General features: G+C 39.8%; 2 protein-coding genes across 4 annotated transcripts; both read right to left on the reverse strand.

Moving 5' to 3' along the window:
• Positions 1 to 6627: 6627 nt before the first annotated feature.
• On the reverse strand, positions 6628 to 10079 carry LOC123976426 (cytochrome c oxidase subunit 6B1-like). Of its 3 annotated transcripts, none has more exons than XM_046058602.1 (4): positions 9953 to 10079; positions 9142 to 9264; positions 7122 to 7222; positions 6628 to 6796 (listed from the first exon to the last, which is right to left on the reverse strand). In XM_046058602.1, the coding sequence occupies exons 2-4, from the start codon at positions 9245 to 9247 to the stop codon at positions 6743 to 6745; spliced, it is 261 nt and encodes an 86-aa protein (XP_045914558.1). In that variant the 5' UTR covers positions 9248 to 9264; positions 9953 to 10079; the 3' UTR covers positions 6628 to 6742. The 3 variants fall into 3 exon arrangements, with proteins under 3 accessions (XP_045914558.1, XP_045914560.1, XP_045914559.1); XM_046058604.1 differs by having other exon boundaries at positions 9977 to 10006; XM_046058603.1 differs by lacking the exon at positions 9953 to 10079 and adding an exon at positions 9629 to 9916.
• Positions 10080 to 10964: 885 nt separating this feature from the next.
• On the reverse strand, positions 10965 to 16280 carry LOC123976741 (C-type lectin domain family 6 member A-like). The gene is made up of 6 exons (XM_046059089.1): positions 16217 to 16280; positions 15220 to 15309; positions 13878 to 14042; positions 12649 to 12800; positions 12026 to 12150; positions 10965 to 11115 (listed from the first exon to the last, which is right to left on the reverse strand). The coding sequence occupies exons 1-6, from the start codon at positions 16278 to 16280 to the stop codon at positions 10965 to 10967; spliced, it is 747 nt and encodes a 248-aa protein (XP_045915045.1).
• Between the last annotated feature and the right edge of the window lie 5149 nt (positions 16281 to 21429).

The following is a 21429-nucleotide window of genomic DNA, read 5'->3' on the forward strand; positions in this document are numbered from 1 at the left end:
TCTCATAAGTTAATTGATAACATTCAGTTAAGACAAAATCCAATGACATTTTTTAAAAAAGACAATAAATTGGTGTGTGGTGGCCAAATGATGACACTTGTATCTGCTGGATCCTCTAAAGGTCATAGATAGTGAATGATGAGCTGCAGGTGTTTTACCATATAATCACCACATAATGACAGGTGCGGTTTTATAATATTTTATAATCACTATCAGTGAGATTAAAATAATAATAATACATTTTTTAATAGCCCTGCGATGGACCTGTCCAGGGTGTACCCCGCCTTTCGCTCAATGTAAACTGGGATTGGCTCCAGCCCCCCGCGACCCTGTACGTAGGATAAGCTGTTGACGATGGATGGATGGAGTTTTGAATAAAAGTAACATTGCTTCTATACTTCTTATAGAGGGAATGTATAGTTAGTCTTACAGAGTATATATTATACTGATTCAGCACTGATGTACTACACCTTCACTCAAATATAAAAATCAAAAAAATATCTTGTCAAGTATATAATGACACCACAGCCATAATTCAGGAAGAAATCATGATAATCAGTGATATATTATTAAATTTATATAACTTAAAGTTTATGTACAATTCATGAAATTGTGTATTAAAGAAAATGCAGAAATATGGTCTTACTCAAAGACTACATATATATTTCTGTATTTTCTGCCAGAATAAGGACATCTGAAAATCAGATTGCTTAGTTTCACTTTTAAAGTGGTATTTCAGCGATTCTGTTAAATTAAAAACAAACAGATGCAGCAGAGGCAGATTTATCCTCATTTTTAATACGCAGAATGGGCACAAAAATACAAGATTATATAAATTCCATAACGCAACTCTTTCATCATCAATTGCATTTTTCGTTAGACTTCCCCTGGCTGGTAAATGCCTTTGTCTTTCAAAAACCAGTTTGTAACACAGATTCACTGTTATAAATTTATACTCTCTAAACCCAAGCTAAGATAACCCTGATGGCCTCATTATTTAGTTTATTTCCTTAAGACTTTCCACCAGATCTACAGAAGACAGAGTAACACTCCTGATGAGTAAACTGACCTCCATGTGTAACATCAGTGGATTGCACCTTTAACTGCTTGGATGAATTCATAAAATTCAATATGAAAGAATAAGTTGGCCTTTGAAATCAACTCATTTGCTTTTACGTAATAACTTATTGGAATTGTGGTGAAAAAGGATGGTTCAGTACTAAATTATGAGGTTTTTGAAAATGCAATGAACAGAGTTTTTAGACTGAAACTTTTCAAACTAACATCGAACTGCTGCGTCATCTGTCTGAAGTCATCAACATCACTGACGTTAAAAGTTAATTAAATGAGACAGGAAGAAAAGAGCCCTGAGCTCACGAGACCCAAATGCAGCTCATTGTGCTGTATCACAACACTCTCAGCTAACCAGCTATCTATCACACACACACACACACACACACACACACACACACACACACATCCTGCTATATTTGCCCAGACATTCACCTTCCACTTTTCTCTCTGTCTCCCTCCTCGACTCTGTCCATCTCTGTTTTTTTGTCAAGTCACAGTGACTCAGTAGAAAGTATTGGTCACATGACAGCACCTAAAACGTCTCACATTAAGGATCAATAACAGGAGTGTGTATATCAGATATTAATACAGCTGCTTTTTAGTGGCACTAACATTTATGTTTAAACTGTGAATCAGCTATCAAGTCAGTATTAAACAAACTGGACGGTATATTTTCTCTAAAAGAAGAACAAATAACTGAACGTAAAGCTTTTCTTCTCGCTACATCAAATTCTTTTGTTCCTCTGATTGGTTTTAGGTTTATCCGATTGCGTCCAGAAGCATTTTGGGCAGCGCCCGTTCTTAACGTCCATTGGAAATCGAAAATAAACTGAGAGGAGGATACAAGGAACAGATATACGATACAAAATCAAGCAGTATCAGCTGAGAATGTTACATAAAGGCACAGCATTAAGCTCCTGACAAACTTCTGTGTTAGCAGCCTGTTGCAGCACCCAGATTTCCTGTGTTACTATGGTAACTGCTACCATGATAACATACTATCACACAAATCCAATCTGCTACCTTGCATGCGGCCTTTAAGCCAATTTAAGCTAATTGTCCTTCTCACACTACTGATATAAAATCCTTGTCATCTTTCTTCTTGCCACATCTCTCTTTCCCTCCATCCAACCAAGATCGCCAATACAGCTCCCTCGCCCCATCCCTCCTTCCTTTATCTCCATGGCAACAGCCTGGAGGTGACATTTTTATTGACACCGGTTGAAAGTAATCACAGCAAGGCACACACGCATACATGCGGCAGGGTCTTATAAACTAAACAAACACTCCCTGCTAGTGTGCAGCAAATGGTGCAGGTGGGTGTGGACAGATGTATGCAATCACACACTCGCACGCACACACAAACACACACACACGTACGCACACACATTGACTTTATCTGACATCTGACCAAAGCCATTTCTTTTGTAAGAGCCAATCAATTAAAGTTTCAAGAGAAACCAGGGGGATGGGTTGAATGTATTGAGCTGTTTTGGGTGATGATTTTTGTGTGAGGGTCTCACAGCGCTCAGGTTTTAAGTATTGATGAACTGATCAATATTTAGCATGAGCGATTCGAGCAGGACGCAAAGTCAGATCACGACAGGACACCCTTCAGGGACACAGGAATGTGTATACACATATCTACACAATGACAAACATTTGTGCAACTAAACATACTACTAAACATTAGTCAGATGAGTCTAAGGTCATGTTTGTGATTTTGTTTCCAGCTGAATATGGCCTGTTGTCGCGTAAGCATTAATCTTTGCTTCTATGAACTACTGAGCTCTTGATTGTTTTATAGATTTAACAGTTAAAGTTCATCATCATAACTTTAATTTTAAGTCAAACAATGATGCCAACATTTGCGCTAAACTTATAACAGAATGCTTTTCTTTGCACGACCAAAGATTTTACACACACCTCTAATCTTTTAGCAAAATCGTCCTCACTGTGGTTGATCTACAGACTTCCATGTGGATTGTTTCTATGTTTTATAAGCAACATAAATAGAAATATCAGAAAGTTTGTTCCTGGTGTTACACTGTTTGTTACATTTTTTATTATCATCAGTCAGTATAAAAATACACCTTTCTCTGTTTTAACCACTTTGGTCCATCTCCATCTACTGCCCCATCTACTTCATGTATAATCTTTAATCAGATAATTTAATTTACATTGAGATCTGCAAGAGAGACCTGAGCACAACACAAACAACGCCAGATATAAGAAAAGGACAAAGACATAGGCTACAACTAACAAAACAAGACAAAGAAAGACATGTATACATAGAACATAGCCAGTCATAACAAAAGCATCAAAAACTAAATAGATTAGATCTATTGCAGAGAGTGGGGGCACAGTCAGAGAGACAAGTGTGCTTTTTCAGTAGTTTTTCAGTTATGGCTGCATTGCATTCTGGTCTATTTTCAGACACTGCTATTGTAGAAAGCGGAGTCTAAGCCTTTACAATGATGCATTTATCTATTTATTTGCATTGAGGAAATCTGCTATTAGACTCCACTGTAGCTGCTGATATGATTTAATCTATCATGTTTTGAGAAGGTTTGGTCCTGTAAATATACAGGAGAAACATGACTTAGGCCTAATCAAAGGCTAGGCTACATAATCACATACCTTCCTGTTCCTCGCACTACTGAACACAGACCCACACGCACAATATCTAAAATCAAGCATGCATCCTACAGCAGGGGATGTTTCTCTCTCAAACATTTAACACACATATGCGGAGCTCATGGGTGACTCACGGAGATATTATGGCACACACAGGCCTACAGGCTCACACCGCCCACACAGCTCTGCTTTGACTTTATATAGAAACACGTGCATTATTCAGAAATCACAACTCCAGGGACCTCTTGAGACAGACTGAAGTTTATAACAATCACTCAGCTGTTTTTAATACATAAAAAAAAGAACTGGAACCGAATAATCACCTCCTGAATGTGGGTCACAACAGGAACTATAAAGAAAGAAAATCACTTGCCTGCCCTTCCATCTTCTGAAATATAGCTGGACGATCACCGGGATAATTTTACTCCAACTGAAGGATGCAGAGAGGAGATCTTCAGGTGGTATTTAAAGGCTTTGCCAGACCCGCCCGCCGGTGCTGAAAGCTGCAAAAAAAGAAAAAGGAAGAAACCTCATAAGGCGCTGTCCAAGGTACCAGCCAGAGAGGACACGATCGCTTCTCCTCTCCTCCCATCAGGAAACTAATAGGCAACCACTAAAACCACTAATAATCGATATCATGCATTTTACACTACGTTTGAAGCTATTGCCTAAAGGACAGGAAATAAATGGAGAGGACTTTTTGGAGGTTAACGTCTTCCTATTTCTATCGGTCAAAGTGGCGCAAGCATGCGCTTTCGTCACACCCGGCATGTCCAAAAAAACCCAAATCCGTGTAAAAGAAACACAAACCGGATAATAAACTGACACTCACCTGTCGTGACTACCGGGCCGGACAAAAAAAACTGTGTGCGCTGCAGCAGTCGGTTTTCGTAGCAGTACCACCCTCCTTTTCTCTTGTAATTCGGCTCCTACGTGAGCTGCGAGGAGAACCGCACGTAGTTGTTTTTATTATTTCTTTTCGTCTTCTCCATCAACCAATTAGAAAACTGGGATGCTGGGAAGCCGTGACGTTGCCACGCCCCTCCGCTGTTACGTGCAGAAATCCGTGACTCTTGTGCATCATCACCGCATCCCGTGAGACTTGTCGGCGTCCATGTCCTATTATGGTTACAGCCTTTATTCGGTTAGTTGGTCAGCTCAGCGTGGGCGCATGCGCGAAGGTTCCTGAGGGTCGTGGGGGAATGCATGACCCGTCCCCCAGCCCCTCCCCTCCCTGTCATTTTGGTGTACTCCTCGCCTTCCCATGATGCCTCTCGCTGGCGACCTTGACAGTACCCACTGTGTGACTGATGCTGATGTTGCGGGTGCTGACGCAACGCGGTCCGTTACTGAGGCAACGGGTCATGCGGTGCGGCTCAGATGATGCTCCAGTTGTAGAAAAATCCCTTTTCAAACCATTTTCGGTATTTGCAGACACCGATAGTTTGTGAACAGCTACCACACGATGCAACTGTTCCTATCAATGTGAAATAAAAAACCGGATAAATCAGGTAACAGATAACGCACACACTGCAGTTTCCCCTAACTTATGATTTGCTTGTGACTCAGAGACAAAAACAAAAGTCTGCTGACATCTTGTTTCATCAACAGTTTGTGTAAAATCGTTATGCAATCAATTCAGCATAATTAAGTTCTGCCAGAATGAGTTTAGAAAAACTCAATTTCATCCTATGTACTTGACCAGAGATGTTTATATCAAACTGTTTCTCAGCAACAGAGATTGAACTGTGATTATAAGCTCCAGAAGAGCTGCTGAATGGACCTCACGGTGAAATTGTTTTCTCCACACTGTTGATCGAGAATAAATGGATAATCTTAGTGCTCAGATTTCATTACAACTGGGCAAACCCCATCATCTAATGAAGAACAGCTACTAAAATGGACTTGGGAGGATGTTTGTTTATTACGTTATTTGTTTTATCTAATTATGTCGTTTGTATTATGAAACCCTCTGATGCAGCTTTGTAATTTTATGCTACACAAATAAAATACACTTCTCCATTCTGTATTTTCACTTTATACTGTAAAACTTCCATTAATAACCCAGGCTTTTATTTGCTTAAATCACTAAACTCGCACTGCCTATATTTGGGACATGCCTTTAATTCCTTAGCCATGCCAGTAAATCTGAATGACGCTCATTATTTCTGTAAAATTAACAAAAACTATTGAATTGTGGATAATCTAACTGATCTAAGGATGTGTAGCATTTCCATGTTGACAGAGGTTTTAACATTTCATTTCAACATTGGTATATGCATGATCTAAGCAGTTTATATCTAGCTCAAGCGGGTGACCTGACGGGCTTAAAGAGGTTTTATACATCCAAAGAACGTCCAGGCATCTAATTGAGACCTGCCTTCGTTTGTCATAACATGTAGCCACACCGGGCCAGTAAAAGGGACAGGTGTCTTATTGGGATTATAGGCTTTTTATTAAAGTTTAATGGTAAATAGCAAAATGCAAAACCCATTCCTCACTTCCGACACATTGTCATTTCCACATTTAAAAACCAAGGGATAAAGCAAAAAACAAAGAAAATAAGTTAGTTGTTTCTCTTCATGTGTCCATCTTATAGCTTCATATTTTTATTAAATTCTATCCTATAAATCAGGTTGTTTTTTGCCGCTTGTCAGCCTGCCAATGTGAATGAAAGTATTTGCTAATTAAAAGCGACCCATTAATATTTAATATCTGGCCATTTAACAATACTGTGGAGACTCTGGGCCCTGTTAAGTGATACACTGTTAAGTGGCACCTGAAGCTCTATCTCATGCTTTTAACAGATTTAGTGCACATAGTGAGAGCTCTAATCATGTCCAAGGCTGATATCCAGGGCAGTTGTCCACACTAGTCTGAGTGACAATCAATAAAGTATAAATCAAAACAACAGGGTTCACAGTGACAGTATACAATTTATTATTTGCTTCTGTACAGACAGAGTAGATGCGTTACATTAAGTTAGTAAGATGAAGACCGGTATAGAGGGGCTGGAGAGGAATGTGTGCGTTTAGATCTTTCCGGGGAAATTTCCTGCCTCCACCTGCTCGTCCCATTTCTGAACCTGCAGGAGAGAGAACGAGAAAATAGAGATAAACATAAATAGGACCAAGATATCAGGCTTAAGGTAAAAATGTGAACTTAATATCTGACATAATGCAATTAAGATAACTTAGACAAATGATAGAATGTGCTTAGGTATGTGGTCACGTCTGAAGTGACACATGACGTGAAAAATATTCTGTCTTGAGCTGGAGAGACGACATTTGTGTAGTTGATCATAGCAATTGTTAAATGATGAAACAGTAATTTTGAATATGAAAATAATCAATCATAGTTATTATTATTTAAATTAACAGGTGTCAAATCATGTATTTGGTGTAACTTACCCAGCTCATGGGGCAGAGGCTCTTGTAGACCCTCTGGTACCAATCACAGGGAGCTGTGTCCTGGTCTTTGGCAGACAGAGCTTTGTTGCATCTGTGGAAATCTGCAGACAACACAGTGAGAAACAAGAGATGTCAGAGCAGGAAATAAACTGGCTGTCAATCAGAGTGAGCCATCAGTCTGCCACTGTTTTAAAGTCCAAACAATCAACACTTTCTATAAATTAACTTAAGGTTGGGAGATCTGGGCAAAAAAATAATCTAACAATCTATTTAATCGCAATCACGACCTAAATTCTTGAATATTTTTTCTCTTGAAATGCCCTGTAGACTACAACCAGACATTAAAAGTCCACAAGGGCTGAAATGATTCATCGATTGAATCGATTAATAAAATGCTTCTACACAAATTCTTTGCATTGATGCTACGTTTAATCCATTTAACTATACAGCACAGTGTTTCACAGGGACATTTATAACTGTCGCACATCACGTTTACGCTGTGAACAGGACGTGATTATGATGGCGCTGTTTGCAAAGTGGAGGAAGAGAGAGAAAAATAGCAAGGGACAAAGAAGAAAGTGTCCAAAGTATGGGATTATTTCAAGCTAAAGAAGCTCTGTAATGTTACCGTCCGTCCACCGTAAAATGAAACTTGTCACCTCTGCAACAGCACGACGGCACCTTATCAGAAAGCAGCTGGTCTTCTGCCAGCAGACCGCAGACAAGGCAACAGCAACTTAACTGAAATCATGACTGATTGTTGAGTTGAAGCCAAATTAAGCCGCAGTCCTCAGCTGAAAATGTGCACACGTGCGTTTGTTATTCTCCTTTTTGGCCCGTGAGTTGTAACCTCACAGTCAGGAGTTAACTGGCTGTCGGGGAGTTGCACCTTTTAACTCCCCTGCAGCTCTCTCTGTAGCTCAGACAATCCCTGCTACCTGCGTGTGCTAATCCATCCTTCACCCAGATTCTTTGTCTTTATAATTGCCATCTTTATAATAACAAACAGCTGTTTCGTGTGCAGGATCGCTCATTTCCCGTTCACGTGAGAAAGGTCGGGTGACACGGCTGTCTGCTCTTGTAGTGTGTGTGCGTCCCTGTCACCGATCTGTCACGTAGTGTGAACGCCACAACGACTTCAAGACTGCCGTCATATGATGGCAAGTTGTGTGAATGGCACGCCAGCGGCCGACGCTGAAAGTCGTGTAGTCTGCACGAGCCTTTAGTATAACTTGTAGAGCACTCGGGTGATGTTTGTGTTTGTAAAGCAGCTGTCTGGTTGTTGGTCTGATGTTTACTGTATGACACACTATGAATTTCCGAAAGGACTAATAAATATCTATCACCTATAAACGTGCACAGCTGGCGCGCCGTAACGGGATCCCCCGCAGTTTGGAAACAGAAGACAGAAGTAAGAGGACATTAAATACCACAATTGCTACGAGCAGTGATCAATAATGAATATGAGTAAAGAAACCGTTCATCCATAATTTAGTCTTCAGCTGATCAAACATGATACTACCTTGACACAGCAGCAGTAAAGGAAAATACCGTGCCAAATACAATGGAAAGTAAAAGCCTTTGCATGAACAGATGACAGGAATCAAGAGGAGAGAAAAGCAAGCGAGTGAGAATGTTTGACTTTAAAGTTGCAGTTAAACTCAGCTCTTCCATTCACACATTCATTCACTGCGAACACAGAAGCCAAACAATATGGTGATGTTAAGGATAACTTGAAGAAGAAACACAGACAAAGCCTTAGAGCAAAGCAGAGTGACTCTGAGGTAGATGTGACCTGTGTCCATTAAAAGTTCAGGTTGGATTCAGTATTGTAAGAAACGAGGGAACAGCAGAGTAAAGTTACAGGTCTGACACAAGGAAAAGTGAAGATATATTCTACATCAGCGGCAAGACAAGGTGTGAAGAAAACTGAATAATCACATCCATCTTTAACAGCCTTGACAGATTACCTACTTTATGAACTTAAGTACAACAGTGAAATGAAGCAGGTTGCCTTTACCCAGATAGTTCTGGAAACAGTTGCGGGTCTGGTTGGTGTTGGGGAAGCGGGCGTCGAACGGAGCCGTCCTGTAGTTCTTGATCTTCTCCTCGATATGGTCAGACATCTTCAGCTGCTGGATATCTGCAGAGGTCCAACAGTGTGTGAGCAACTCTAAAATTAGATCACACGGACTAACACTGCAGGACCACAGTTGATCTTCAATACAAGAGAGCCCATTTTTATCCCCCAAACGCACAGTCAATGGCAGTGGATAGCAACGCGCACTGACGTTAGCTGATAAACTTCACCATTTGCTTAGTTTAAGCAGGTCTTGGTTAACTGTCTTTAGAGCCGAAATTACCAGATGACCCTACTGACTATTAAAATACCTTCAATTGTACTCTACTACGTATGATTTTAATAATAACACGGGAAATATTAAAAACACCGCTTTTCCCAAATGGAGTTCAACAGATGACGGTAGGTTCTAGCGGGTTGGGCTAACCTTCAGAGCCGAGAACCAGTGAAAGGAAGCGACTGTTCAGCTGTTTGTGAAGAACACACTTAACGCTGGTTGAACAATATATCGTATTAAAAAGAATAAGAGTGGTTCTCTGTCATTAGGCTTTACAGATAACGTTAAAGCCAAAGTTAAATTTAACGTTAAGCGGGTTAGCCGTCACTGGATGTTTGCTAATGATTACGTGGACGCTTATTCATCTAACCTGATAACGTACCTAACCGGCTAATATACATACACTTAAAAGCCATAACTAACAACGTACTGATGAAGCAAAACGCAAGGTATTCTTAAGAAAAACCTGTTTACCTTCCACAGAGAAATTCCGCTAACCTTATAATCTCAACCCTCGGTGACCTTTCGTCTGAAGGGCCGCTAACTCGCAGTGCATGTCGGGAAACACACGCTTAAAATGATGTTTGAAAAGGCAGCACCGCCACCTGCTGGACACTCCGAGGACGTACAACTGCAGACTGAAAACAGCAGACAAGGATGATGCGGTGCAGACAACCCACAGAGGCCCTGAGACAACCTGTTGACATGATGATTATGATGATGAATGCTAACACAAAATGGTTAAATACCACATTCAATTGCAGCATTTAAATTATGTTATATATGACCTCAGACAGAAAATCTTAACGAATTTCTACTGAAGCCGAATGCTAACCTAACACAAAACTAGAGCGTGGATCTAGTGTTAAAAATATTTGTGCTTATATCAATTTTGTTCTTGTATGTTCAGCACAGTGGTCCAGTGGATGATAGCATTGTGGCCAAGATGGTAGCATGATCGCACCCTGGTCGTCCCGGGTCTTTCTGTGCAGAGTTGCATGTTCTCCCCGTGTCTGTGTGGGTTACTTTTCCACACCATCAAAAACATGTTAGCAAATGGTTAAGGGGATGAGTTTTTGTATGTGAAAGTAAAGAATCCTGACCTTTAAAGTGGTAATTTCATATATCATCTAACACATTTATTTTGCATCCCCATTACAAGAAAACATCAGTTTATTTTTATCACTCATAATAGTATTCCTATTGTTTATTTTTTAAAGGCAAAATCACACACAAATATTACTAATCTTCAGAGGAGTTTGAATAATGATCAGTGAAGTTATATCCCTGGTAAGGAAACACCAAACAATAACAACTAATAGGCTACATCAAACATACAAGAATTATTTTAGCATTTTATTACTATTTAGCTAATACATTTAAATCAACATCTTATATAGGCTCATATCAGTTGCATGCTTCTGAATTGCTTCTTACTAATCTGGCCCTTTCTGCTTCTTTGTAACTTATTTCATTTCCTTTCCTCTCACTGTAGAGTAGCTTGTCTCCTTTCACAGATCCTCCTGAGAAGGTTGGAACATCTGTAAGTGAACCAGCTCCTCCTGTAGTCGTCTCCTGGGGCGAGTCGACCACACAGCTCCCTGCTGTCTGTTTGATCAGGCTCACGCTCCCAAAACCTGCAGAGAAGTGGTGGTTGGGGGGGGGGGGGGGGGGGGGGGGGGGGGGGGGACCCATATTCTTTAATCTGTTACCAAGGCAACCACTACTCCTTCAGAGGAAATGCATCATAAAATTAAAACAGCCTCCCACTGACTTTCAAGCCCCTCCGATCAAACATGATGACAGTATATCCAAAGAGGAGGTTACTGCTGAGTATGATCAAAATGTATGATTCAAGGCTATTTCACTTTACCTGCTGCTTGAATGACTGTTAAAGGATAATTTCCCTTATTTCTAAAACCTGGGCCCTATTAACACATGTTTTGGGGTCGAAATTACTTTGGACTTTACTAGGTACAGGGAGAGGATCCCTGCGAGTGACTCCCAGTGAAACCCTTTGCTTTTAACAAGAAACTGAAGTCTTGCTCAAGGACAATTCTCGCCCTGAAATCTCGTGAGAGGTGAGTTGTTGCAGGAAGATGACGGTTGAAACATGAGTCAGAATTGGAGAGAGGAGTTTGTTTTGTTGGAGTAATGTTAGGAAATAAAGTCTTTCTAGCAGTTCTTCTATGTACAAAACAAACTCCTCTCCCTCGGTTGAATTGGCATTTTCAGCAACAACTCGCCTCTCATGAGATTTCAGAGCGAGAATTGTCCTTGAGCGAGACTTCTGTTTCTTGTTACCCTGGAGGAAAGTCTGAACAGAGTCAGTAGATCTCATAAAACAAATATTTCACTCAGGGCATACATTTTAATATCTTCACATGGAATCACTCATCTCAAGGTCCCATACTTGTGTCCTCACAAGTGAACCAGCAGCATGTGACCATACTCTCAAGCTGCAGGAATAGAAATCAGAGTCCGATGGCTCGTCACCTCAGGAGCGCCCATTTTTCCCCGTTGGACCTCCTGCTTGTCATTACTCACTTGGGTCCCTTTTCCACCGGGGAGCCGTCACTCCACTGCCAGCCCCTGTCACCACCACTGCTCCTCAGGCCCAGCCAGTACGAGTCTCCATGGCTCAGACTCTGAGCCTTTTTCCACAGAAACACCTGAGAAACAAGTCAGAAGATGTCACCAAATTTGTCAAGAAAGGTTTAATTCCCCCCAAATCTTTGCTGGAAACAACTTTGAGAACATAAACTGTGTTACATATACAGTAAAACAGAAAAAGAAAACCTCAGATGACCTCAAGCAGTGGCCGTTCCTGCAGACATCTCCATATTTCATAGAGGTCTTAAATCTATTCTTAACTCCTCTCTCTCATGGTGTCAAAATGTGTGTCCTTGAATCTGATATTTCAGGGAAAGCATTTCAAATGTTTACAACTGGACAGATGCAAAAATATCATCAGTGGAGCTCTAAGTAAGACACATGAATACTAAAGAAAGAGGGCAGAGATTTCCCACTTTCCAGTGATATTATGTGTAGTATAATGGAATTTAAACACACTTATAATAACTTAATGAATAAAATATGAAATGAAAATGAAGTGTGTTTAATGAATGAATTAAATGATTGAATAAAGCAGGAACGAAGTTTGTGTTCACCTGCTCCTCCTCTGTTCTAACTGTGGCCACAGCGCCGCCTAGTGCCAGACAATGGTACTGGCTGCTGATCCAGTCCGCTCTGTCTTGACTGAAGAGGAAACATTTCTCTCCCTGATGTGTCCAGCCGGCTTGACATGGTCTGCACACTCTCTCTGCGTAAAATAACCCAAAGAAGACGGATGAAATGAGTGAGAGTGAGTTTTGTGTTTTGATCTGCTCCAGATGACCCTGTCATAAAGCCAAGACTGGGTCAATGTTCAACAGATTTTTTCTAACTGTGAAAACATCCCTATGTGACTGTTTCAACCCTTTTGTGCATGAATTACAAAATTGAATGTACCTTTTAAAATCAATAGTGTAAAAATAATAGGCTGCATCAAAACCCCACTAAAAGCATGTTCAAATGTTTTCAAATTAATTTTGTTAAGTTAATTTGTGTGTATTATTTTAAGAAAAAGTACACAGCACAACAGTAGTACATTATGCATACCGGGAGTTGTGATAGTCATGCAAAATGTTTAATGCACATAAAGAAGTGCAGATTCCACCAGTATCATACACAAAACACATTTTATGGGTGAATGGGAAAGATGTAGCTCAATTTAATGAATGCTTGATGCACCACAGTGGCCAGTTTCAGGAACAGAGACAGTAGCAGAGAGAATCCCTGTTTTCCGAATCCTAAATGCACAGCTCACGTTGCCAAGCTTGAGCTGTTTGTGGTTTGTGTACTTTTGCACTATGCAAATCAGAGCTGCAGGGTCAAACGGTTTCTGCAAATAATTCCTAGTGTTTAATCTGCAGATGCATGCCCGATTCTACGGAATGACTGGAAAGTCAACACTGACAAAGGGAATTGAAAAAGAGCTCAGACAAGTAGGTCATGAAGTGAAACAGATGTGAAAGCCAGTTGCACATATTCACACCAGGTAACACCAAAGCCTGATCTCAGGGCCACTGAGCAGCTTCACAGGAGCAGTTTGTGGTTAAGTGCCTTGGCCAGTGGAACTTCAGAGGTGATAATGAGGGAGAGGAAAACGCTGTCATTTCACTTTTCCCTCTCTTTTTTATCCTGACAGGCTGATATTTGCATATTTAAGTACCAGTGTTATTTTAACATCGGCCTATACCTAATTAACTTTTTCTCAACTCAATGTCCTCACTACCAAGATCTAAAGCTTGGGTCCTCATTAGTCCTGACCCCAAGAGCGCACACACACAGCGCTTACCACTGGTGGTGGAGTTGCTGACTGGGCAGTACTCGTTCAGAGCTGGATACTGGGAGAACAGGAGGCGATACGACTGGTTGAGCTTCTCCAGTCTGTTTGTCAGATCTCTTAGTTTGGTTTCCTGCAGGATTGACTGTGACTGGAACATCAAGGTGATCTGAACCACTGTGATATCAAACACACACGAAAAGACATAAAATGACATGCACAATGTCCCATCACCTGTTTCCATGGATACGGGACACTAAAAAGATGTGTCGGGGGGAGGTAAAAAAAAGATCCATTCTGAAGGAACATAAAGAGTTAATCCTCTCTATAAAACCTTCAAATGAAGACATTCAGTCTAAAATAAGATGTGAAAAGAATGACGTCTGCATTTCTGTCAGATTGACAGCTGCTGTTTCGAGTCTAAAGAATATTCTGGATGAAGACGTTATCAATTCATGGCTGCTGTCAATACCCTTTTTGTCAACAAATACCATGAAAAAAAACCTAACAATCATGTGACCCTTCTAACAAGCATTATGTGAGTGTCCAAAGCTAGGAAATTTATCTTTCTAAAGATATATGTCATTCCTCTGTGCCACAAAGCCCCGCTGTTGTCCAAAACCACATCACATTAAAACACGTCATTGAGCCACACTGCTGCACTGGGTGACACGCTCCTTCACTACCATGAACACAAACACTTAATACACCAAATGTGTATTAATCCGCCAGAGGAAATAGTCCCCAACAAATGTCATCCTGTGACTAAAACTAAAACTAAAAACTACATTGATCAGCTGTTTTAGGAAATGTTTGAGCCTTTATATAATAACAAAAAATACCACATGTTGGTAAGACCTTTTTTTTCTGAAGATCTTCGTCTTCAGTAGGAACCAAGGGGCTTGGAGCTGAGAGCCACAGACAGGGAAGTCAGAAAGTATTGAGGTATGGACTAACACATTGTTGCTTTTGTTCTTCTCATTGCATTTATTGACAAAAAAGAAAACTACACCTAAATGAATCTTAATGTAATGTTGGTTACGTCTATTTCTGAATTATATTTTATAAATTACTATACACTATAAATTGTGTTAAATATAAATTACATACAATATCTCTTCCTATAAAATACCTCTTAATATGTATTTATTTTTCCTTTCTCTTTTCTTTGTATTGTATTTGTATAATTCTACTGTGTATTTCACTTGCTGCTTTATGGATTGGAAGTGTAGCTCATTGAGTTTGTACTAAAATGGGCCTTGATATCCCTTTATTATTACTGTGTATCAAAGATTTACATGAATTAATAAAAACTTGCACCTGTTTCGACGTCAAAGTATCATAAAGTACTCACAGCAGAAAGTCTGGAACAGAGTGATGATGGTGAGCAGAAAGCAGAGCAGAGAGAAGTAATGAGCCAGCTGTCTGTAGTGACTGAACAAGCCTGAGAGACAAAACAGCAACACGGACAAAAAGCAACAAAAACACACTTAACACTTTACATAAACTGCTATTTCAGCAGCTGACTTATTACATTACTGAACATTTAAATGAATCAATCCAACAGTCCAGCAGTAAATTCTGTCTTTATGAGGCTGATGTTGAGTTAAAAGTGATTGTAGGATCATATTGCTTGCTGTACTGCTCGATTGTTGAATAGGGATGAGATTCTGCAGATGTACCTCATACACTGGCAGCTTGTATTTCCCACTCACCTATGATGGAATGTAGCAGTGCTGATAGTTTCAGTTTTATTTGCTGAAGTGTTGCAGGGACTTCAGCTGCCCCCCCACAGCGAGGTTTGTAGATTATCCTAAGTAGCTGGGCTATATATGTTTCTGGAAAGAAACATTTTTGAGATTTTATGATGCCACTTAAATGCACAAAAACACACAACTAACAAAATTTACTTTAATTGTAGGGGAAGGAGGCACTTCTCAAAACCTCAGCAAATAAAGCTGAAACAATCTGCATAGCCAGACAAATAATTTTTTTAAATTATTATTATTAGCTACTATTATGTTATAGTTATCACTGTTCTTTGGGACACAGCCTTTAAACTAGTCACTGCAAAACAGAAAGGACAACTCATTAACAAAATCATAAGCTAAGGTAATAATGAGTAAAACTCACTTGACACAGATCATGCAGGTAATTGATTTGTAAAACAGCACAAAATATAAAACACAGAAATTGCAAGTACTCCAAAAATCCACTTAATGCACTTGATCTCTGTGTAAAATGAAGAGGCTTTAATTTGCATGATAAAATCATGATTTTATAGAAACAAAAATTAATTAATATCTTTTGTGAAGTTTAAAACATGTGGCTGTAGCAAGAAAAACAGTTACTTTGGTCTGTAGACGTTTCCTGTTGTTCTTCTTCCAAAATAGCCGATCCATTGTTCACTCCCATGGTTTCATCAGTTCCAACATAAAGATTTGGTTTAAGTTAGTGCTGCATTAATGCATGTTGTGCACATTTTGTTTCAATACATAAATCCTCCCAAACAGCTACAAAAGAACAGCCCAGTGCTCCTCCGGTTAGTTTTTAATGTAGAATTAAACATCTCATATGAAAATACTGGCTCCTCTGCAGCTGTATGCAAAGCAGAACTAGGTCTGATAACCAAACAAGCTGGAAGATTTCAGCAGTCTACCATGTGAGTCCCCATCACCATCTGTTCTTCATTTCTCCAGTACTGTAAATTGTTGTTGACGAATACTGTTAGTCATCAGTGTAACACAGAGACATTCGCACCTGCACTTTATTTATTTAATTGGATCAACCTGCTAAAAGGCCCCTGGGAAAATATCATCTGCTGGGACCCCATTAACTGGGGCAGATGCCCACTTTGCTTAAATGGTAATCCAACGTTTATTATATTTGACATGTGTCTTGATCTTCCAGTTTTTTTTCTGTTCTTCCAGTTAAAATCATTAAGATTGATGTGATATCATACCCCGTTTTTGATACTTCTTAGGGCTTTCATTTTAACAATGTATTGTTCTCTTTGGTCTAATACTGTATTTTAAAACAGTGAGGCAATGAATCCTCTCAGCCCAGTGTTTGTTTGAGACTGTCCTCCCAAGAAGAATGACATCAATAATTTGACAAAGCCAGCCCAAACGAGATTTACGCCTTTTGTTAGGCAGGGACCTCTGGCGGCAGAAGAAGTCAGGTGATATAGTATAAAATAAAGTAAAATTCCTCAGTAAAATTCCTAATGTAGAAGTCCTTTGTAAAATTCAGGATTTTCATTGAGAAGACCGCGGTTTGAGTCCCATCACGTTGTTTGCGCAATGCACATATTTATACCCAAACCATGATCTTTTCCTCAACCTAAGCAGTTTTGTTGTCTAAACCTAACCAAACCATGATTTGAATTACAGGGAAAAGTGGGGGGGGTCTGACCCCCCTAGTTAAGGCTTGGACCCCCCCAAAAGAGGCAAAAACAACAGTTGAGGGGGGTCTTTCTTAACTGTATTAGTAAATATTACATTTCCCGTACTCATACCTTACCATTTCCTAACATTGACGTTAGCTGAACATCTTGTCTTTCTGCATTACTCGCAGCGCAGCTGCCCCAGTCCGGTGCAGCACACGCTAATGGAGAAGCAGCAGGTTAATGTCAGTAGCTATCTAGCTGCTTTAATACACTTAACTTTCCTACCTTCAGAGATTCGTTATTAGCATTTCTTTTACTTAAAATGAGCAATCTGATGTTAGCTGGCTGAGAGCCAACCCTATCATTTCATTATATTATGTAATTGTCGGCTAACACTGGTGTTTAGGCATGAGCAGTGAAATTGGGGATTAGATATTGTAGAGTTACATTTTTCATCAATATAGAGTTTATTATTTTATATTCAAGTCTTTTGTGAGTCCTTTCACAATAAACATGGCATTTGTTTTAACTCTGGAATTCCTAATTCCCCAACGACAGTGTTTATCTGACTACAGCTTTACTGGACGCAGATTACACCATTCACAGTCAACATGAGCAAGAGGAAAGGAGATATTTAATGAAAAAGAGTAAGCTGAAACTTTAAACTTGTGTTGTGCTGTGTGGGTTTGTTTTATATAGATTATAATAGAATTTTAAATCATTCTTCTCACTTACAAAGCTCTTAATGGTCAGGCACCATCTTATCTTAAAGAGCTCATAGTACCTTACTACCCCACCAGAGCACTGCGCTCCCAGAATGCAGGGTTACTTGTGGTTCCTAGAGTCTCCAAAAGTAGACTAGGAGCCAGAGCGTTCAGCTATCAAGCTCCTCTCCTGTGGAACCAGGTTCCAGTTTGGGTTCAGGAGGCAGACACCATCTCCACATTTAAGAGTCGGCTTAAGACTTTCCTCTTTGATAAAGCTTATAGTTAGGGCTGGCTCAGGTGACTCCTGAACCATCCCTTAGTTATGCTGCTACAGGCCTAGACTGCCGGGGGACTTCCCATGATGCACTGAGCTCCTCTCTCCTCTACTTTCTCTCCCTCTGTATGCAACCTCATCCCATTATTGCATGTTACTAACACAACTTCTCCCCTTTCTGGTAGTCTTGTGCTTTCTTGTCCCTCTCCTCTCTCCTATCACTTCCTGCAGGTTTTCTGGCTCTGGAGCTGTGGAGTCTGGATCTGTGGCAGCTGGTCACCTGCTGCCCCCGTGTTCCTGCTCGACACCCTCTGCTGCAACGACTATTGTTACTAGTCCTATTGTTATTATTGTTATTATAATCATTAACATTATGATTGTTGTCATTAACACTAATATAAATATCTATACCATTTTTCATGTAGTCATTTAGTCTATAGCAACATCACCTTATGTAGGCTGACTCCCTCCCCTCTCTCTCTCCTTCCATCCCTCTCTTTTTCTCTCTGTTCCTCTCTCTCTCTCCTTCACCCCCAAGCGGTCGAGGCAGATGGCCGCCCACCCTGAGCCATGGTTCTGCTCGAGGTTTCTGCCTCTTAAAAGGAAGTTTTTCCTTGCCTCTGTCGCCTAGTGCTTGCTCTTGGTGGGAACTGTTAGGCTTCTGTAAATAGCATCATAGAGTCACGGTCTAGACCTGCTCTTTTATGAAAAGCGCTGTGAGATAACTGTTGTTGTGATTAGGCGCTATATAAATAAAATTGAATTGAAATTGTTTTGAGCAGTCATGATGGTCTGCTGTTGTGTGTCTGACTTGCTCTAGAATACTTGGTGACCTCTGACTACAAAAGTTGTCATGTGGTATGGGGCACCCATCAACTGGTGTAAGGAATTTGATTTATCATCATCTACAGACTGATGAAATTAGTTAAATAAGCAAAGGCATTGTATGCATTGTAAGAGTTTGCTGAAGCTTGCGCCTGTGCTGTACTGTTGTCACTGTATAATTCGCTCCCTGAACCAAACTACAACCGTTTCACAATATTTACCACATGCTATACGTCATTTGACTTAAATTACATGATTTGCATAATATACTTAAGGTCCGGAAGCCCTGTCGCCAGACTGGTATGTTCCAGTGCTAGAAAGTGTCGTTATGGGGAATGGTCATATGTTGTTTTGGAACAATTGACCGTCTAACTATTTTGACGTTTAGGTATGAGGCTGAAGCCTGCTAGTGGCTGTAGTAATTATGACGGGATGAATTCAGGTGAAGTTATAGAGCACCAAAGTCGGCTTAAGGACCATTGGAGTAAATGGATAGGATGAACATATGTGACAAACAAACATGATCACAATCGTTCCCTAACCTTTACCACATAGTCTACTTTTACTATAATGATGACCGACGACGGGATATCCACCAACCTTAACTAAAGAATTTTAACCCAAACCGCAATATTTCCTTAAAACCAAACAAAGAGGTTTTGTGCCTAAACCTAACCGAATTGCTTTTGGAATTCAGTCACAAAACAATACTAAATGTGCATATTATAGATTGTACTGTGCAAAATGTTATAAGACACTAGTTTGTAGTCCAGTTTGAATTCATAAAATATTGTAAATAGTTTTATTCAAAATCCTGACATATATACAAATATTTGACAGTGTTTATAGAGCATTTTCTTCCTCTTTCAAGTTTTACAACTCAGTTTATAGTTTTGGCTTACTTAAGGGAGGGACTGTTGACTGAACACAATGTAATACTTGTAATACAAACATGACAAAACACCTAATGGAAATCAAAATGTACACCAAAGGCGAGAATAAGCAAGTCTTCATGCATAAAATTGTTTATCTTATTTTTTACATATTTAATGTCAACATTCAGCTTACAAACTACACAGTTCGGTAGTAGGAGGAGGTGTATAAACTGAAGCCTATGTAACAAAGACAGAAGAAACATATGAAAGACATGTTACATGTATTTGGCCCACTATCATAAGAAGAAAACAGTAGCATGGTTTCAAAGTGCTGTTTGTCTTGGCATTACAGTCTAAGAAACATTTCGCAGATATTTACAGCTGTAGTCGGGATCATGTAGTCCGGAGGCTGAGAGATTCTGTCACCATGAAGTTGGAGGGGATAGGGTTATAATAAACAAAGTTTACTCCCAAAGATGTGCTTTACAAACAAACATAGGGTTAAGAATGGGTGGAGAAAGTGCTATGTACTTATTAAATTATTTACAATGTGAGAAATGCCATAATAAATGTTTTTAATAATTAAAAACAGACTATCTGACATAATTTGCATGTACAAAAACCTCTTTTGTTATAAAAACATGAAGGTGCATCTACAGTTGTCATGAGATCAACTGCGTCTTCTCTGAGCGTGTTTGTGCTGGTGTGTCTGACTCTACCATGTGGTTTGAGCTGGTCGGAAATAGGCAGGATCAAATCTGTTGTCCACAGATAAATCCCACTGTAAGCCACCGGTTGCAGAGGAGACATCAGCATTATGACGTGGTGGCATGTTGAGAGATGGTTAAAACTGTATTGATGCAGTTAGGTGGCTCGTGGCCGTAAGGTGTCATGTCTTACATTGAGACGTGGTCGTGCTCTCTATGACAGTTTGACTTTTGAACAGAGAAACAGATCCACTTACAGACAGAGAATTGTTTAAATTTAAAACATCATACTCAGTCCTGCAATTTTCCAGTCATAAAGAACACGTAATACATGCATTACATTTTTTTTCTTTCTACAAAAAAGCCTGTTGTAGAGTTTTCAATATGAAATACTAGTATAAAACAGCCAACAATGTGCAAAATTAACATCAGTAGGTTGTGCTAACCCTGTGCCAAATTTGACCTGCATTGTAAAAAAGTCCTGCAGCAACAATATTCCTCTGTCTCCACAAAAGAATGAGCAGATATTCAATTTTAAGTATTTTGCAACATGTATGACTCATCACAGTTCAGATCGTCCATGTGGCTTAATTTGTCAGAAATCCTGTGCCTTTTAGCCACTCTTTCACCTTCTATAATGCTTATGTTGCTCACATACCAGACAAAAAAGCTAGTCCAGGTAAGCTAATGGCAACAAGCAACCTTTGTACCTGGTCAGATGGAAAGAAATCCTATTATGTGTGTTGGATCTCTCATAGCAGCCGTAGTCATGGTCACACAGCCGGTAA

This window comes from Micropterus dolomieu, linkage group LG09 (assembly GCF_021292245.1).
Source record: "Micropterus dolomieu isolate WLL.071019.BEF.003 ecotype Adirondacks linkage group LG09, ASM2129224v1, whole genome shotgun sequence".
NCBI classification, from domain to species: domain Eukaryota; kingdom Metazoa; phylum Chordata; class Actinopteri; order Centrarchiformes; family Centrarchidae; genus Micropterus; species Micropterus dolomieu.

Coding starts and splice junctions, on each gene's coding strand:
- LOC123976426 (XM_046058602.1), bottom strand. CDS start 9,247: ATGTCTGACCATATCGAGGAGAAGATCAAGAACTACAGGACGGCTCCG. Junction 7,223..9,141: donor CTGTTTCCAGAACTATCTGG/GTAAAGGCAACC, acceptor TGTTGTCTGCAG/ATTTCCACAGATGCAACAAA. Junction 6,797..7,121: donor GCCTCTGCCCCATGAGCTGG/GTAAGTTACACC, acceptor TCTCTCCTGCAG/GTTCAGAAATGGGACGAGCA.
- LOC123976741 (XM_046059089.1), bottom strand. CDS start 16,280: ATGGGAGTGAACAATGGATCGGCTATTTTGGAAGAAGAACAACAGGAA. Junction 14,043..15,219: donor TCTGTTCCAGACTTTCTGCT/GTGAGTACTTTA, acceptor TTGATATCACAG/TGGTTCAGATCACCTTGATG. Junction 12,801..13,877: donor CAGCAACTCCACCACCAGTG/GTAAGCGCTGTG, acceptor TATTTTACGCAG/AGAGAGTGTGCAGACCATGT.